The 14,635-nt window shown below is 37.2% G+C and overlaps 1 protein-coding gene and 1 pseudogene across 1 annotated transcript; one reads left to right on the top strand and one right to left on the bottom strand.

Annotated features, from left to right (window-relative positions):
* Positions 1-3,567: 3,567 nt before the first annotated feature.
* LOC122694237 lies at positions 3,568-4,514 on the bottom strand (annotated as a pseudogene).
* A 3,988-nt stretch (positions 4,515-8,502) lies between these two features.
* Positions 8,503-12,327, top strand: LOC122694236 (synaptonemal complex protein 2-like). Its single transcript, XM_043902700.1, has one exon. The coding sequence runs from the start codon at positions 8,503-8,505 to the stop codon at positions 12,061-12,063; it is 3,561 nt and encodes a 1,186-aa protein (XP_043758635.1). The 3' UTR covers positions 12,064-12,327.
* The last annotated feature ends 2,308 nt before the right edge of the window (positions 12,328-14,635 follow it).

Below are 14,635 nucleotides of genomic sequence, written 5' to 3'. Positions count from 1 at the left end.
TAAACTATTTTAATGTATTTTTTCTATTAAAACATCATTGAATCTTGTAATTAAGGTAAAGAAATTGCTGCCTCATATTGGAATGTATAAAGATTGTTCCCTTTGGGTACATTTAATGATGGTGTATATTGTCATCTGCTTCTTGAACTTATATGCAGAGTACATCATGAGAAACGCTGGGCTGGAGGAAGCACAAGCTGGAATCAAGATTGCCAGGAGAAATATCAATAACCTCAGAGAGGCAGATGACACTACCCTTATGGAAGAAAACAAAGAACTACAGAGTTTCTTGATGACAGTGAAAGAGGAGAGTGAAAAAGTTGGCTTAAAACTCACCATTCATAAAATTAAGATCATGGCATCCAGTCCAATCACTTCATGGCAAATAGATGGGGAAACAGTGGAAACAGTAGCTGATTTTATTTTTGGGCGCTCCAAAATCACTGCAGATGGTGATTGCAGCCATGAAATTAAAAGACACTTGCTCCTTGGAAGAAAAGCTCTGACCAACCTAGACAGTGTATTAAAAAGCAGAGACATTATTTTGCCAACAAAGGTCTGCCTAATCAAAGCTATGGTTTTTCCAGTGGTCATGTACGGATGTGAGAGTTGGACTATAAAGAAAGCTGAGTGCCCAAGAATTGATGCTTTTGAACTGTGGTGTTGGAGAAGACTCTTAAGAGTCCCTTGGACTACAAGGATATCTAACCAGTCCATCCTAAAGGAAATCAGTCCTGAATATTCATTGGAAGGACTGATGTTGAAGCTGAAACTCCAGTACTTTGGCTAATCTGATGCGAAGAACCATCTCATTGAAAAAGCCCCTGATTCTGGGAAAGATTGAAGGCAGGAGAAGGGGCCGACAGAGGATGAGATGGTTGGATGGCTTTATCTACTCAATGGACAGGAGTTGGAGTAAGCTCCAGGAGTTGGTGATGGACAGGAAAGCCTGGCGTGATGAAGTCCATGGGGTTGCAGAGTCGGACACAACTGAGTGACTGAACTGAACTGAGAGACTGCTCCCTTTGGGTACATTTAGTGATGGTGAATCTTATAATACTAAACTAGGAAATGGTCATGGTCATAACAAGGAAGGCTGCATGGTGACAAACATTCAGAAACAGCACTCCTGAGGCTCGGTAATAGCATGCTCTTTTATTCTATTAGCATAATCGTGGATATTTGAAAGTGAAATTCGTTCAGTCGTGTCCAACTCTTTGTGACCCCATGGACTTTGCAGTCCATGGAATTCTCCAGGCCAGAATATTGGAGTGAGTAGCCTTTTTCTTCTCCAGGAGATCTTCCCAACCAAGGCCTCCTGCGTTGTAGGCGGACTTTTTACTGACTAAGCTATCAGGGAAGTCCTGGATATTGGAAGACTAACAGGAAAAAAAATATTAAAAAAGCAACTCTATTGCTGTCCAAGTCCTGGTCTTTTAAAATAAATACTATGGGTGAAATTAAAGCCACAGAGTTTAGATGGATTTGTTTAAAATCACATACACACAGACAAAATTGCAATAAAATTAGTGTTTTCCTTGTCTACTTGCTTTTTAATTCATATGTTTCTCAGCTAAATATTATTTAATGACCTACCTAAAAAAAAAAAAAAAAAGAAAGAAAAACTAACATAGAAACACTGAATTAGATGCTATTGATGTTACCATTAAAATTATGATTTTTTTTCTATATGCCAAAAATATCCTGAGCAAGGCCTAATTACAGTATTTTGAAAGATGGTTTTGCATAAAATGCATATTCCATGAAAGTGACTCTAAAGTAATTAAACAAGTTAGTTGATTGGAACAAATTTTCAAAATATGGGTGATTTTAGCTCTGAAAATGGTTTTCCCAATTCTGAAGTACAGTATTTTTTGAAATGTTTATTTCTTTTTTAAAAAATTCTGAGCAATATTTCTTGCTAGATACTGGTTTTTCTTTTTGAAAGCTGTTTTTAATCCAATATGAGATATTGTTCAAATATTTGATTTAATGTACTTCTTGTAGTGTGATAATTAACTTGAAATCAAGTACATTTCCATAGATCTTAAGGGTGACAACTACCCTGTGTCACATTTGCTTTATAACTCTTATGATGAATCAAGTACATCTAAACTAACAATGACCTGAAGAGTGAAGAGTCTTGAGGTGCACTTGCGTGTCCAGTTACAGAGAGATTTACACATTCTAAGTGAGGATATAAGAGAAATGAATCTCTCTTTTTGCATCCTAACCTGCAAGTCCTTTGTTGCCTTTTGTCATGTGTCTATGGCTGCCCTTCTATTCCTGAGTTGTGGTGCTGTTGCTGGGACTTGCAAACTGAATCCCCAGATGCCCTTGCTAGCTGGTTTCCATTTAGGTTTTGCTAAAGGGATATACCAAGGGAAATGGGGGAAAGAAAAGAATATTGAAGAGAAATGGAGAGGAGAGAAGAAAAGGATTTCTTTTCTTCTTGTTCTCCAGTTCTGGCTCCAGTTTCTCATCCTACTCTCTTCAGAGGTCAGAGCGGTAGTCTGGCATTCCTCTGGGACCAAACACCACTAGGGCCCATCACCAGCTTCTGAAAACTGTTGAGTCATAAGCCAGACTTAGGCCTCAGACACCCTTACAACCATGGCCCTTCCTCAAGGGCTTACCACTGATGAGCAGAGTACTTCCTCCAAGTTCTGAGACTCTGATAAAATGACTTTTCTCTACTTCTCCCAACCTCAAGAATGATGGCTGCTTCCTGAAATTATAATCATTAAATTAACAGACTTTTTTTTACTTTTCTGAAAAATTTTAAATATTATAAGAATTACAAAATATTCACAGAGACATGAAGTGAGAGATGTTCTTGGAAAAAGGCCCATATATACTTGCTCAAGGGAGAGTTGCCACATACCTTTAATCTGTAGAAAAACTACCTGCGAATTTCAATAAAGAGAGGTATGCTTGTATACACACACACATACACACACACCTCCACCCCCATGCACATAGGGAGAACTACTGATATACCAGGGATTACTCTAAGATATTTCCATATGATCTTTAATTTAATTTTGTTAAGATTTCTTTGAAATAATTATTATTAATGTGCCTATTATTCAGAAATAATGATATGTGAAACTCCCCAAACACTGGACACTGCAATGAGAGCAAAAACAATAAAGGAAGCTAGAAATAAATAAGCAGGATATATATATATAATTTGTGCATAAACTCAAACGTGTGTTCTTCACTGTAAAATAACAGCCATTCAATTTTGAAATAAATCATAGTTTCCACAATAGATAGTGAAATAAAATGTGAGTTCTTTAGTAAACTTGTGAAAGTTATACAGCAAACTAAATGTGTATTTAAACAGTCCATTACCAGGAACCATTTAAAGCATGTTAGACTGAATAAGCGTAAATAAGTAGGCTACTCTTGTAAATTGACAGGATATAAGGTACAAAAATAAGTGAGCCAGAAAGACTCACTTGAATCTACCCACTTAAATTCTGCACTTCCAACACTGCAATCATTATTACCTTTTCACCAGCCTCCAATTTCTAACATTGAGTCCTGCTAGGAAAATATTCTCTAGGATAATGTTTTGGAGCTCACCACTTTTCTGAGAGCTTCTTTCACAGGCTTGTTCCTCAGACTACAGATCAGGGGGTTCAGCATGGGAATCACTACAGTGTAGAACACCATGCCCACTTTGTCAATGCCCATGCTGTTGCCAGATTGGGGCTGGCAATAAATGAAAAGGATCATTCCCTGTAAGACTGTGATGGCTATAAGGTGGGAGGCACAGGTGAAAGAGGTTTTGCACCTTCCCTCTGCAGAGTGCATCCTCAGGATGGTGATGAGAACAAACAAGTAGGAGGTGAGGATTACCATGATGGTGATGATCTCATAGAGAGTGGCCACAGAGTATAGCACCAATTGATTCACAGTGACATCAAAGCAAGCAAGAGACAAGAGAGGGGGAAGATCACAAAAGAAGTGGTTGATCAGATTTGATCTGTAGGATAGGATCTGAAGAGCTAAACATAAGTGAATCAGAGAACATACAGCACCATTGAGATAGCAACAAGATACCAACTCCATGCAGAGATTCCGGGACATGGTGACCATGTAGAACAGTGGGTCACAGATAGCCACAAAGTGGTCACAGGCCATCACTGTCAGCAGAATGACCTAAGAATGACATTGTTACCACAAATGTGCAAAACAGGTAGAATTGCACAGCACATTCCAGGAAGGAAATGGCTTTGTCATCATTTAAGGATGTTAGCTAGCATATTTGGAGTGAAGATCGTGGGGTAACAGAAATCCACAAAATACAAGTGGCTGAGGAATAAGTACATAGGGATGTGGAGTCGAGAGCTGACCTGAATCAGGGCAATCATGCCCAGGTTTCCCAAAACTGTGGCTCCATAGATGGAAAGAAACAGCAGGAAGAGGAAGACTCTGAGCTCAGGGGTGTCTGAGAATCTGAGGAGGGTGGAGTCTGTCACAGCGGTGCAGTTTTCCTTTTCCATGTTCCTAATTTACTGGGTATGGAGTAAAATACTAATAGTTATTCTTCATTGGATCATTCCCAATTAGCTGCTAAAAAGGACATGAGAATAAATAAGACAGTCAACTTTTTCAGCAAAGAAATAAAACATTGACATTTTGAAGCTTAAGAAAAGTTCAAACATCATAACCCACAAATGCACAGAGCTCACATTTAAATTCACAGATCACATGAAATAATTCACATCCATGACCACCATCAGCCTAATAACAAAACCAGACAAAGATGCTGCAAAAAAGAAAACCACAGGCCAATATCACTGATGAACATAGATGCAAAAATCCTTAACAAAATTCTAGCAAACAGAATCCAACAACATATTAAAAAGATCATACCTCATGACCAAGTGGACGTTATCCAAGGAATGCAAGGATTCTTTAATATTCTCAAATCAATCAATGTAATAAACCACATTAACAAATTGAAAGATAAAAATCATATGATTATCTCAATAGATGCAGAAAAAGCCTTTGACAAAATTCAGCATCTATTTATGATAAAAACTCTCCAGAAAGCAGGAATAGAAGGAACATATCTCAACATAATAAAAACTATATTTGACAATCCCATAGCAAACATTATCCTCAATGGTGAAAAATTGAAAGCATTTCCCTTAAAGTCAGGAACAAGACAAGAGTGCCCACTTTCACCACTACTATTCAACATAGTTTTGGAAGTGTTGGCCATAGCAATCAGAGCAGAAAGAGAAATAAAAGGAATCCAGATAGGGAAAGAAGTAAAACTCTCAGTCTTTGCAGATGACATGATCCTCTACATAGAAAACCCTAAAGACTCTTCCAGAAAATTACTAGAGCTAATCAACGAATATAGTAAAGTTGCAGGATATAAAATTAACACACAGAAATCCCTTGCATTCCTATACACTAACAATGAGAAAACAGAGAGAGAAATTAAGGAAACAATACCATTCACCATTGCAACAAAAAGAATAAAATACTTAGGAGTATATCTACCTAAAGAAATGAAAGACCTATATATAGAAAACTATAAAATAGTGATGAAGGAAATCAAATAGGACACAAATAGATGGAGAAATATACAGTGTTCATGGATTGGAAAAATCAATATTGTGAAAATGACTATACTACCCAATGCAATCTATAGATTCAATGCAGTCCCTATCAAGTTACCAACAGTATTTTTCACAGAACTAGAACAAATAATTTCACAATTTGTATGGAAAAACACAGAAACCTCGAATAGCCAAAGTAATCTTGAGAAAGAAGAATGGAACTGGAGGAATCAACCTGCCTGACTTCAGACTCTACTACAAAGCCACAGTCATCAAGACAGTATGGTAGTGGCACAAAGACAGAAATATAGATCAATGGAACAGAATAGAAAGCCCAGAGATAAATCCACATACCTATGGACACCTTATCTTCGACAAAGGAGTCAAGGATATACAGTGGAAAAAAGACAACCTCTGTAACAAGGGGAGCTGGGAAAACTAGTCAACCGCTTGTAAAAGAATGAAACTAGAACACTTTCTAACACCATACACAAAAATAAACTCAAGATGGGTTAAAGATCTAAATGTAAGACCAGAAATTACAAAACTCCTAGAGGAGAACATAGGCAAAACACTCTCTGACATAAATCACAGAAGGATCCTCTATGACCCACCTCCAAGAATATTGGAAATAAAAGCCAAGATAAACAAATGGGACCTAATGAAACTTAAAATCTTTTGTACAACAAAGGAAACTATAAGCGAGGTGAAAAGACAGCCTTCAGAATGGGAGAAAATAATAGCAAAGCAAGCAACAGGCAAAGGATTGATCTTAAAAATATACAAGCAACTCCTGCAGCTCAATTCCAGAAAAATAAATGACCCAATCAAAAAAATGGGCCAAAGAACTAAACAGACCTTTCTCCAAAGGAGACATACAAATGGCTAACAAACACATGAAAAATGCTCAACATCACTAATTATCAGAGAAATGCAAATCAAAACCACAATGAGGTACCATTACACGCCAGTCAGGATGGCTGCTATCCAAAAGTCTACAAGCAATAAATGCTGGAGAGGGTGTGGAGAAAAGGGAACCCTCTTACACTGCTGGTGGGAATGCAAACTAGTACAGCCACTATGGAGAACAGTGTGGAGATTTCTTAAAAAACTGGAAATAGAACTGTTATATGACCCAGCAATACCACTCCTGGGCATACACACCGAGGAAACCAGATCTGAAAGAAGAACGTGCACCCTAATGTTCATCATGACACTGTTTATAATAGCCAGGACATGGAAGCAACCTAGATGCCCATCAGCAGACAAATGAATAAGGAAGCCATGGTACATATATACCATGGAATATTTCTCAGCCATTAAAAATAATTCATTTGAATCAGTTCGAATGAGATGGATGAAAGTGGAGCCTGTTGTACAGAGTGAAGTAAGCCAGAAATATAAAGACCAATATAGTATACTAATGCATATATATGGAATTTAGAAAGATGGTAATGATAATCCTATATGCAAAACAGAAAAAGAGACACAGATGTACAGAACAGAATTTTGGACTCTGTAGGAGAAGGCGAGGGTGGGATGTTCGGAGAGAATAGCATTGAAACAAGTATACTATCAAGGGTGAAACAGTCCAAGATCACCAGTCCAGCTTGGATGCATGAGACAGGTGCTCAGGGCTGGTGCACTGGGAAGACCCAGAGGGATGAGATGGGGAGGGAGGTGGGAGGGGGGATTGGGATGAGGAACACATATAAATCCATGGCTGATTCATGTCAATGTATGGCAAATACCACTACAATACTGTAATTTAAATAGCCACCAACTAATAAAAATAAATTTAAAAAAGAGAGAGAGAGAGACAGTAGAGAAAAACATTAAAAAAAAAAAAAAAAAAGGAAGACCCAGAGGGATCGGGTAGAGATGGAAGTGGGAGGGGGTATCAGGATGGGGAATACATGTAAATCCAAGGCTGATTCATGTCAGTGTATGACAAAAACCACTACAATATTGTAAAGTAATTAGCCTCCAACTAATAAATTACTTGAAAAAAAAATTAAAAAAATTCACATCCATGAAAACCCGTATGATTATTTAAACTAGTTCTACACAATTTACAGCTTGGAACTGAACCCTTGGAAAGACATCAAATATTAACTAATTAGCGATGTTTGAAATAATACCTTTTTACTGCTAGACTGTTACATCAATTTTGGAAACACTAGGATCCTTGGGAATTTTTTTTAATACTATAAAGGAAATTTATCTTTTTTGATGAAATGATGAGAAGTATGCTTATTTAAGATTATTAACACAAAAGCATCATTTTTACTCTTACCCTTTAAACGGAAATGTGAATTTTATAGTCTATTTCAGCAGTGTTTTTCTATAAAATTAGCTTAGTGATTTTTAAACTATGCTATATAATGTTAGTCATTGTATAGAGAATTATTACTTAGGTCTAAACTTTCTGTATGGAGAAGGAAATGGCAACCCACTCCAATATCTTTGCCTGGAGAATCCCATGGACAGAGGAGCCTGGCAGGCTACAATCTATGGGGATGCGAAGAGTCGGACACGACTGAAGCAACTAAGCATGCAGCACAAACTTTTTGTAACTGTGGCCCTGAAGCCTTCTAAGACCTATTTGACAAATGAATTCATTACTTGAAATCTATTCAATAAATCAAAATTGTGAATATTAAATTAACACAAATTCTTGTTGCTGCATTGCACTATTATTTATTATATGTGCTTAGAAACAGAATGTCAAAGAGGAGGGTCAAAGTTATGCTATGTGCATATCATAGGAAACTATGCAGAAAGTGTTGAGTTAAAAATAGAAAGTCAGATCACAATGATAGAATATGGCATACCTATCCAAAAGTCTCCATGCATATTTAATTCTCAAAACATCCAAGAAGCATACATATTTTTTACCAATTAATTTAAAAAGTGCATGCTTGGAGACAAGAGAAGGGTCTTTACATTTCCTTGTTTGTCAGCATTTCTTGATAAATATGAGCTGCAAATACCATCAGATGAAAAACTTGAGGAGTTTTGGATAGATTTTAATCTTGGGAGCCAGACTCTCTCATTCTACATTGCTGGAGACAATGATGATCATCAGTGGGAAGCAGTCACTGTGCCTGAAGAAAAAGTGCAGATATACAGCATTGAAGTGAGAGAATCAAAGAAGCTACTGACTATAACTCTGAAAAATATAGTAAAAATTAGTAAAAGAGAAGGGAAAGAATTGCTTTTGTATTTTGATGCATCATTAGAAATCACTAATGTGGCACAAAAAATTTTTGGTGGAAATAAATATAGGGAATTTACCAGAAAACAAGGTATATCCGTTGCCAAAACATCTGTGCATATTCTTTTTGATGCAAGTGGATCACAGATTCTAGTCCCAGAAAGTCAAATCTCACCAGTTGAAGAAGAACATAATAGTTTGAAAGAAAAAGCTGACCTCCAAGAGGAATTTACTAAACCTTCAAAATATATCAAAAACAGTAATCAAAGGGATAGAAAAAATAGCCAGCCTGAGATAATTACTCCTAGCAAAAGAAAAATGTCTGAAGCATCAATGATTGTTCCTGGTACAGATAGATACACTGTGAGAAGTCCAATACTTTTAGTCAATACATCAACACCACGAAAAAGAAGAATTAAACCACCACTGCAAATGACAAGTTCTACAGAAAAACCTGGTGTTTCTAAAACATTGGAACAAGGAGTGGATTATGCTGTATCACTTAAATCTAGACCATCTGAAGAAGTAAAGAGAGGAGATAATACAGACAAACCTATCAAAACTGCTAAAGTTGTAGAAAAGACAGAAAATAAGGACACTGAATTCCCAAACCAAAATTTTAGTGAACTCCAGGAAATTGTTCTTGATTCACAGGCAGCAGGAAGAATAGATAAACCTGTGTTACCTGGTATTGTAGACAATACCGGTGGAGATAAAATGCACTCCAAATGGGCATGTTGGACACCTGTAACAAATATTAAGCTGTGTAATAACCAAAGAGCAAGTACTTCATCAAGAGACACATTTAATCAAGATATTGTTATCAACCAAAAACTTAATAAACAAAAGTCATCCTCTTCAATATCTGATGATAATTCTGAGGAAACAGGAAAGGTACAGTATAGGAAGGAGATAATGCAACATAATAGAACAGATGAGGCAGAAGCAGATGACTGCATACGAAGCAGACAACAACCAGGTCACGCTACACATTTGGAGGATAAAAGTATTGAAGATACCAAGCAGAGTGATTGGTGTATTGAATCTGAAACTACTTTTAAATCAGTCCTCCTAAATAAGACAGTTGAAGAATCTGTGATCTATAAGAAGAAATATGTGTTGTCAAAAGATGTGAATACTAATACTTGTGATCAAAGCCCTTCTCAAAAAAATGCAAAGAGTCTTAGAAAATCAGGGAGAAGATTGACGTCTGAGTTTAATTCCTGGGATTTGAAACAAAAAAACACGAGAGAAAAGTCAAAAGGGAAAGGATTTACTGATGCAGCAGAATCTTTGATAAATCAAATTAATAAGCGATACCAGCCAAAGGACAGCATACAGTCTGTAAGAAAATCAAAGGAGTCTTTGATTGACAGTGGTTTTTCAAACAAATTAGATCTACAGCTTGGTAAGGAGAAGGTTCAGAAAAAAAGTTATAGACAATTGAAGACTACTTTTGTTAATGTTACTTCAGAATGCCCATTGGATGATGTTTACAATTTTAATTTGAGTGGAGCTGATGAACCTGTTATTAAACTTGGAATGCAAGAATTTCAAGCTACAGCTAGAGAAGCCTGCGTGGATAGTTCAATAACATTGGTAGGTTTAAGGAATCATGATGAACTTGAACCTTCTCTCAAAGCAAAAGATAAAAGAATTGGATCAGATTGTAAAAAGAAAAATCCCTTTAGTGATAGTGACACAGAATATAGATGTGATGACAGCAAGACTGATATTAGCTGGCTAAGAGAACCAAAATCAAAACCACTGATGATGGACTACAGCAGAAATAAAAATGTGAAGAAACATAAAAATGGGAAGAAATCAAGACCATCTTTGGAAAGGGCGCAACCAAGATCTAAAATGATACCCAACAAAATCATTACCAAAAAGGTAAATGAGACAGTTGCATATGGGAGAACCAGACTTCCACGAAGAGCAGCAAAAACCAAAAAAAATTATAAAGACCTCTCAAATTCAGAATCAGAGGGTGAACAAGAATTTTCATGTTCATTTAAAGAAAAAGTTCTAGTACAGGAGAAGATTCATTCCAGAAGCAAAACCGTGAAACTGCCAAAGAAACAGCAGAATTCCTTCACTGCCAAAACACAAGAGGATGTATCAAAAGAATGGAAAATCTCATCTGTCCTGAAAGATGCTGGAAGAGATAATAGTCTTGACCCATCTCCTATGTCTTTATCTGGGAGTCCATCATCTATAGAAGTAATGAGATGTGTAGAGAAAATAACAGAAAGGGACTTTACTCAGGATTGTGACTGTGTAGCAGAATCATTATCACCTTATCCAAAGACTTCATCACCCGAATCCTTGAACAGTGGAGTTGGAGGTCCAATAAAGTCATCCAAAAACAGCGAGAAAAATTTACTGTGTACAAGAGAAAGTTCATCAATTGCACAATCATTCTTTTTGAAAAGTCATTCAGCATCTCCATTGTCCACGTCTAGTGAAGAGAGAGAGAAAACATGGTATGGCGTGCCCAGTGACTCCACACGTATGTCAGGCTGTATACAACATCTTAGTTGCAAACGAATGTACACAGAAGACAGCCTAAATTATTCTGGTGAACTGGAAGAAGAAAGAGCAAACTTGCTTCCCAAAAAACTCTGTAAAAGCGAAGATGCAGATCATCACACCTACAAAGTGTCCAAAAGTATATCTCCATTATCAGCAAATGACTTTTCTATTCCTTTGGAGAACTGGGAAACTGAAATTTCAGATGTAGGGATGATGGTGTGCGAGCAGCTCAATACAGAATTTCAGAGGAAAGTTAATATCCGCCACAAAATGATGGATTATTTTACCAAACAGACTTGGAAAACAGTTCAACAGCATATAAAAGCAATCAACCAGAAGATTCAGGAGTACAGGATCAAAAAACTTGACAAATTCCAATTCATCATCATGGAGGAGCTAGAGAATTTTGAAAAAGATTCACAATATTTAAAAGATTTGGAGAAGGAATTTGTGGACTTTCGGGAAAAGGTATTTCAGCAGTTCAGTGCCTATCAAAAAAGTGAACAGCAGAGACTTCACCTTTTAAAAGCTTCATTGGACAAGAATGTCTTCTACAGCACTGATTGTGAAGAAAATATTATTACATCTCAGATGGGTTTGATGAAAGAAAACATGAAAATGCTGCAAGACAGACTTCTTAAGGAAATGCAAGAAGAGGAGCTTCTCACTGTACGCAGAGGACTGAGGTCATTATTCGTGGCTCATGAGAGAAACAGTGATGTCTAGTTGTTCTCAACAAGTTTTATCCAATTATTCCTGTTTAGCTTAGGAAATGCCAGAGTAGCTCTATAAAGAAAAGACATGTTACCCAGGCAAGAGTACCTCTGTAGAACCCTCTAAATTCAAAGAACAGTCGTCCTCTGCTGGATAAGAAAGAACCTGTAATCACCATAACATGACTGAGCCCCTAAGCCTTTTGTCTGTGCAATACTTTTTTCAGAAAACTTTGGGAAACCAATCAGTAGAAGGAATTGGCTTACTTTTATAGTAATATTTGTATGAGGCAAATATTACCAGTTAACTATACTCATAAAACTAGTTATTAAAATTTATCATATAAAATATATTTTAAACACAAACAGTTGTAACTAAATATATAAAGTATTGTTAAAATTTACTAGTTCAGAACATGGTTCAAATAATAAAATTTAGTGATGCATAGAAGGGGAAGAAGTCTGATTTAAAATGCTTACCTGAGTGTAAAGCAGTACTTTCAGCACACTGTTGGAGAGTGTATTTATTCAGCTATGGCTCCATTGTATTAGAAGACACTAAATAGCCTAACAGAGTTACCATTTAATAATAGGTAGACATACTATTAACCTTGGCTGTTTGGACAAGTACTTTTTAAGCCCTAGGGTTCACTGTAATATTTTGCTAGATTAATATATGAAAATGAATACACAGTTTGTGTAATAAAGTTGAAATAAATGCTGTCACTTGGAAAAAAAAATAAATAAAAAGTGCATGCAGAAACTTTTTTTTTTTTTTTAATACAGGAGAGATACATTCTAAGACCTGGACATGCAGAAGATGCCAAAAAGGATATGAACATGCTCATTTATTCACTCTCCTGACCCTAACTAAAAATAAAATGACTTAGTATCACTGACTGCTTATTCCAGGAGGAAAGTGAATCTGTACTAAAAGCCAACACAGTCAGTTTTGTCCTCATTCTTCAAATAATTTCAAGAGGTAAAGGCTATGTGAATTAAGGACTCCTGGTTTGAACACAAATGATCACTGTGATGGAAGGCTTTTCTCTCTTCAAATGGCCAGTAATAAGTGAGCCGTATTTTCTGATTTCAATGTGGTGCATAATTTTGAAGCTTTTTCCTGCTTTTAAGTTCTAAAGATGAAAAGTCAGGCTGCTGATTACTTGTAGAGCAGGAGTGATGTTTATCCCTGTTGGACCTTTGTCAATGTCTGGAGATATTGTTGACTGTCACAGTAGGAAGGGGTGCTACAGACATCCAGAAGGCAGACTACAGATGCTGCTAAGTGTATAAGGTGCAGGATGGCATCTCTTTCCCCACCTCCTTCCTCCCACATATCCTCAACATAAGCAAAGACCAAATATATATCTTGACCGAATGTTAATAGCATCACACTTGAGAAACCTGCTATAGAGATGCATGGCCTTTTCACAAGGTCAAAGTTCTTGCTCTCCTGTCTGCTTCAGAGGTGGTTCACATGTTTGTGCTTCTCCATCCACAGTCCTGAGGACCCCTTGCCACCACTCTCAGCAACAGAGTGACTCTCAGGAGAATCTCCCTTCTGTCTTTCCCACGTTCCTTGTATGGAGTTAATGTGAGAGTGGAGGCAGATGGAAGGGGAGAGGAATCAAGCATTCTTCCCACTGGCTCACACTCTTACCCTGTTACACTAACGGCTGTTACAAGATATTTCATTCTACAGATTGAAGTGCCCCCATTTCCTCTCATATTGTTTCTCAGTACGTAAAGGGAACACATTTCATAGAGTTCTACACACTTGGCATTTCTTAAAACACTCTCCAAATATAGACTTGTAAAAGTTATTTCTAATGCCACTGCCCTTTTTACCATTCCTCTTTCTCTTATACAAGGTTAGTAATAAATTAATCCCCTAAAAAAAGAAGCACACAACTTTCCAGACATCAGGAAATATCATTCATCCCATTCCTCTCCAAAATAGAATGTAGTCTATCAACCTTTTGACAGGTATTTCTTCCTTTGTTTCTGAGGATGCTATGAGGGAAAATTTCACAGGATTTATGTTTTTATGTGTGTGTATCACTTCATGGGAAATATATGGGGAAACAGTGCCAGACTTTATTTTTTGGGGCTCCAAAATCACTGCAGATGGTGATTGCAGCCATGAAATTAAAAGATGCTTACTCTTTGGAAAGATCGTTATCACCAGCCTAGATAGCATATTAGAAAGCAGAGACATTACTTTGCCAACAAAGGTCCATCTAGTCAAGGCTATGGATTTTCCAGTGGTCATGTATGGATGTGAGAGTTGGACTATGAAGAAAGCTGAGTGCTGAAGAATTGGTGCTTTTGAACTGTGTTGTTGGAGAAGACTCTTGAGAGTCCCTTGGACTGCAAGGCGATCCAACCAGTCCATCCTAAAGGAGATCAGTCCTGGCTGTTCATTGGAAGGAATGATGCTGAAGTAGAAACTCCAGTACTTTGGCCACCTCATGCGAAGAGTTGACTCATTGGAAAAATCCCTGATGCTGGGAGGGATTGGGGGCAGGAGGAGAAGGGGACGACAGAAGATGAGATGGCTGGATGACATCTCCGACTCAATG

The sequence above is a fragment of the Cervus elaphus genome, chromosome 5 (genome assembly GCF_910594005.1).
Source record: "Cervus elaphus chromosome 5, mCerEla1.1, whole genome shotgun sequence".
Lineage (NCBI taxonomy): Eukaryota > Metazoa > Chordata > Mammalia > Artiodactyla > Cervidae > Cervus > Cervus elaphus.
Note: the sequence above shows the minus strand (reverse complement) of the source record. Positions and strands in the feature narration are given on the sequence as shown.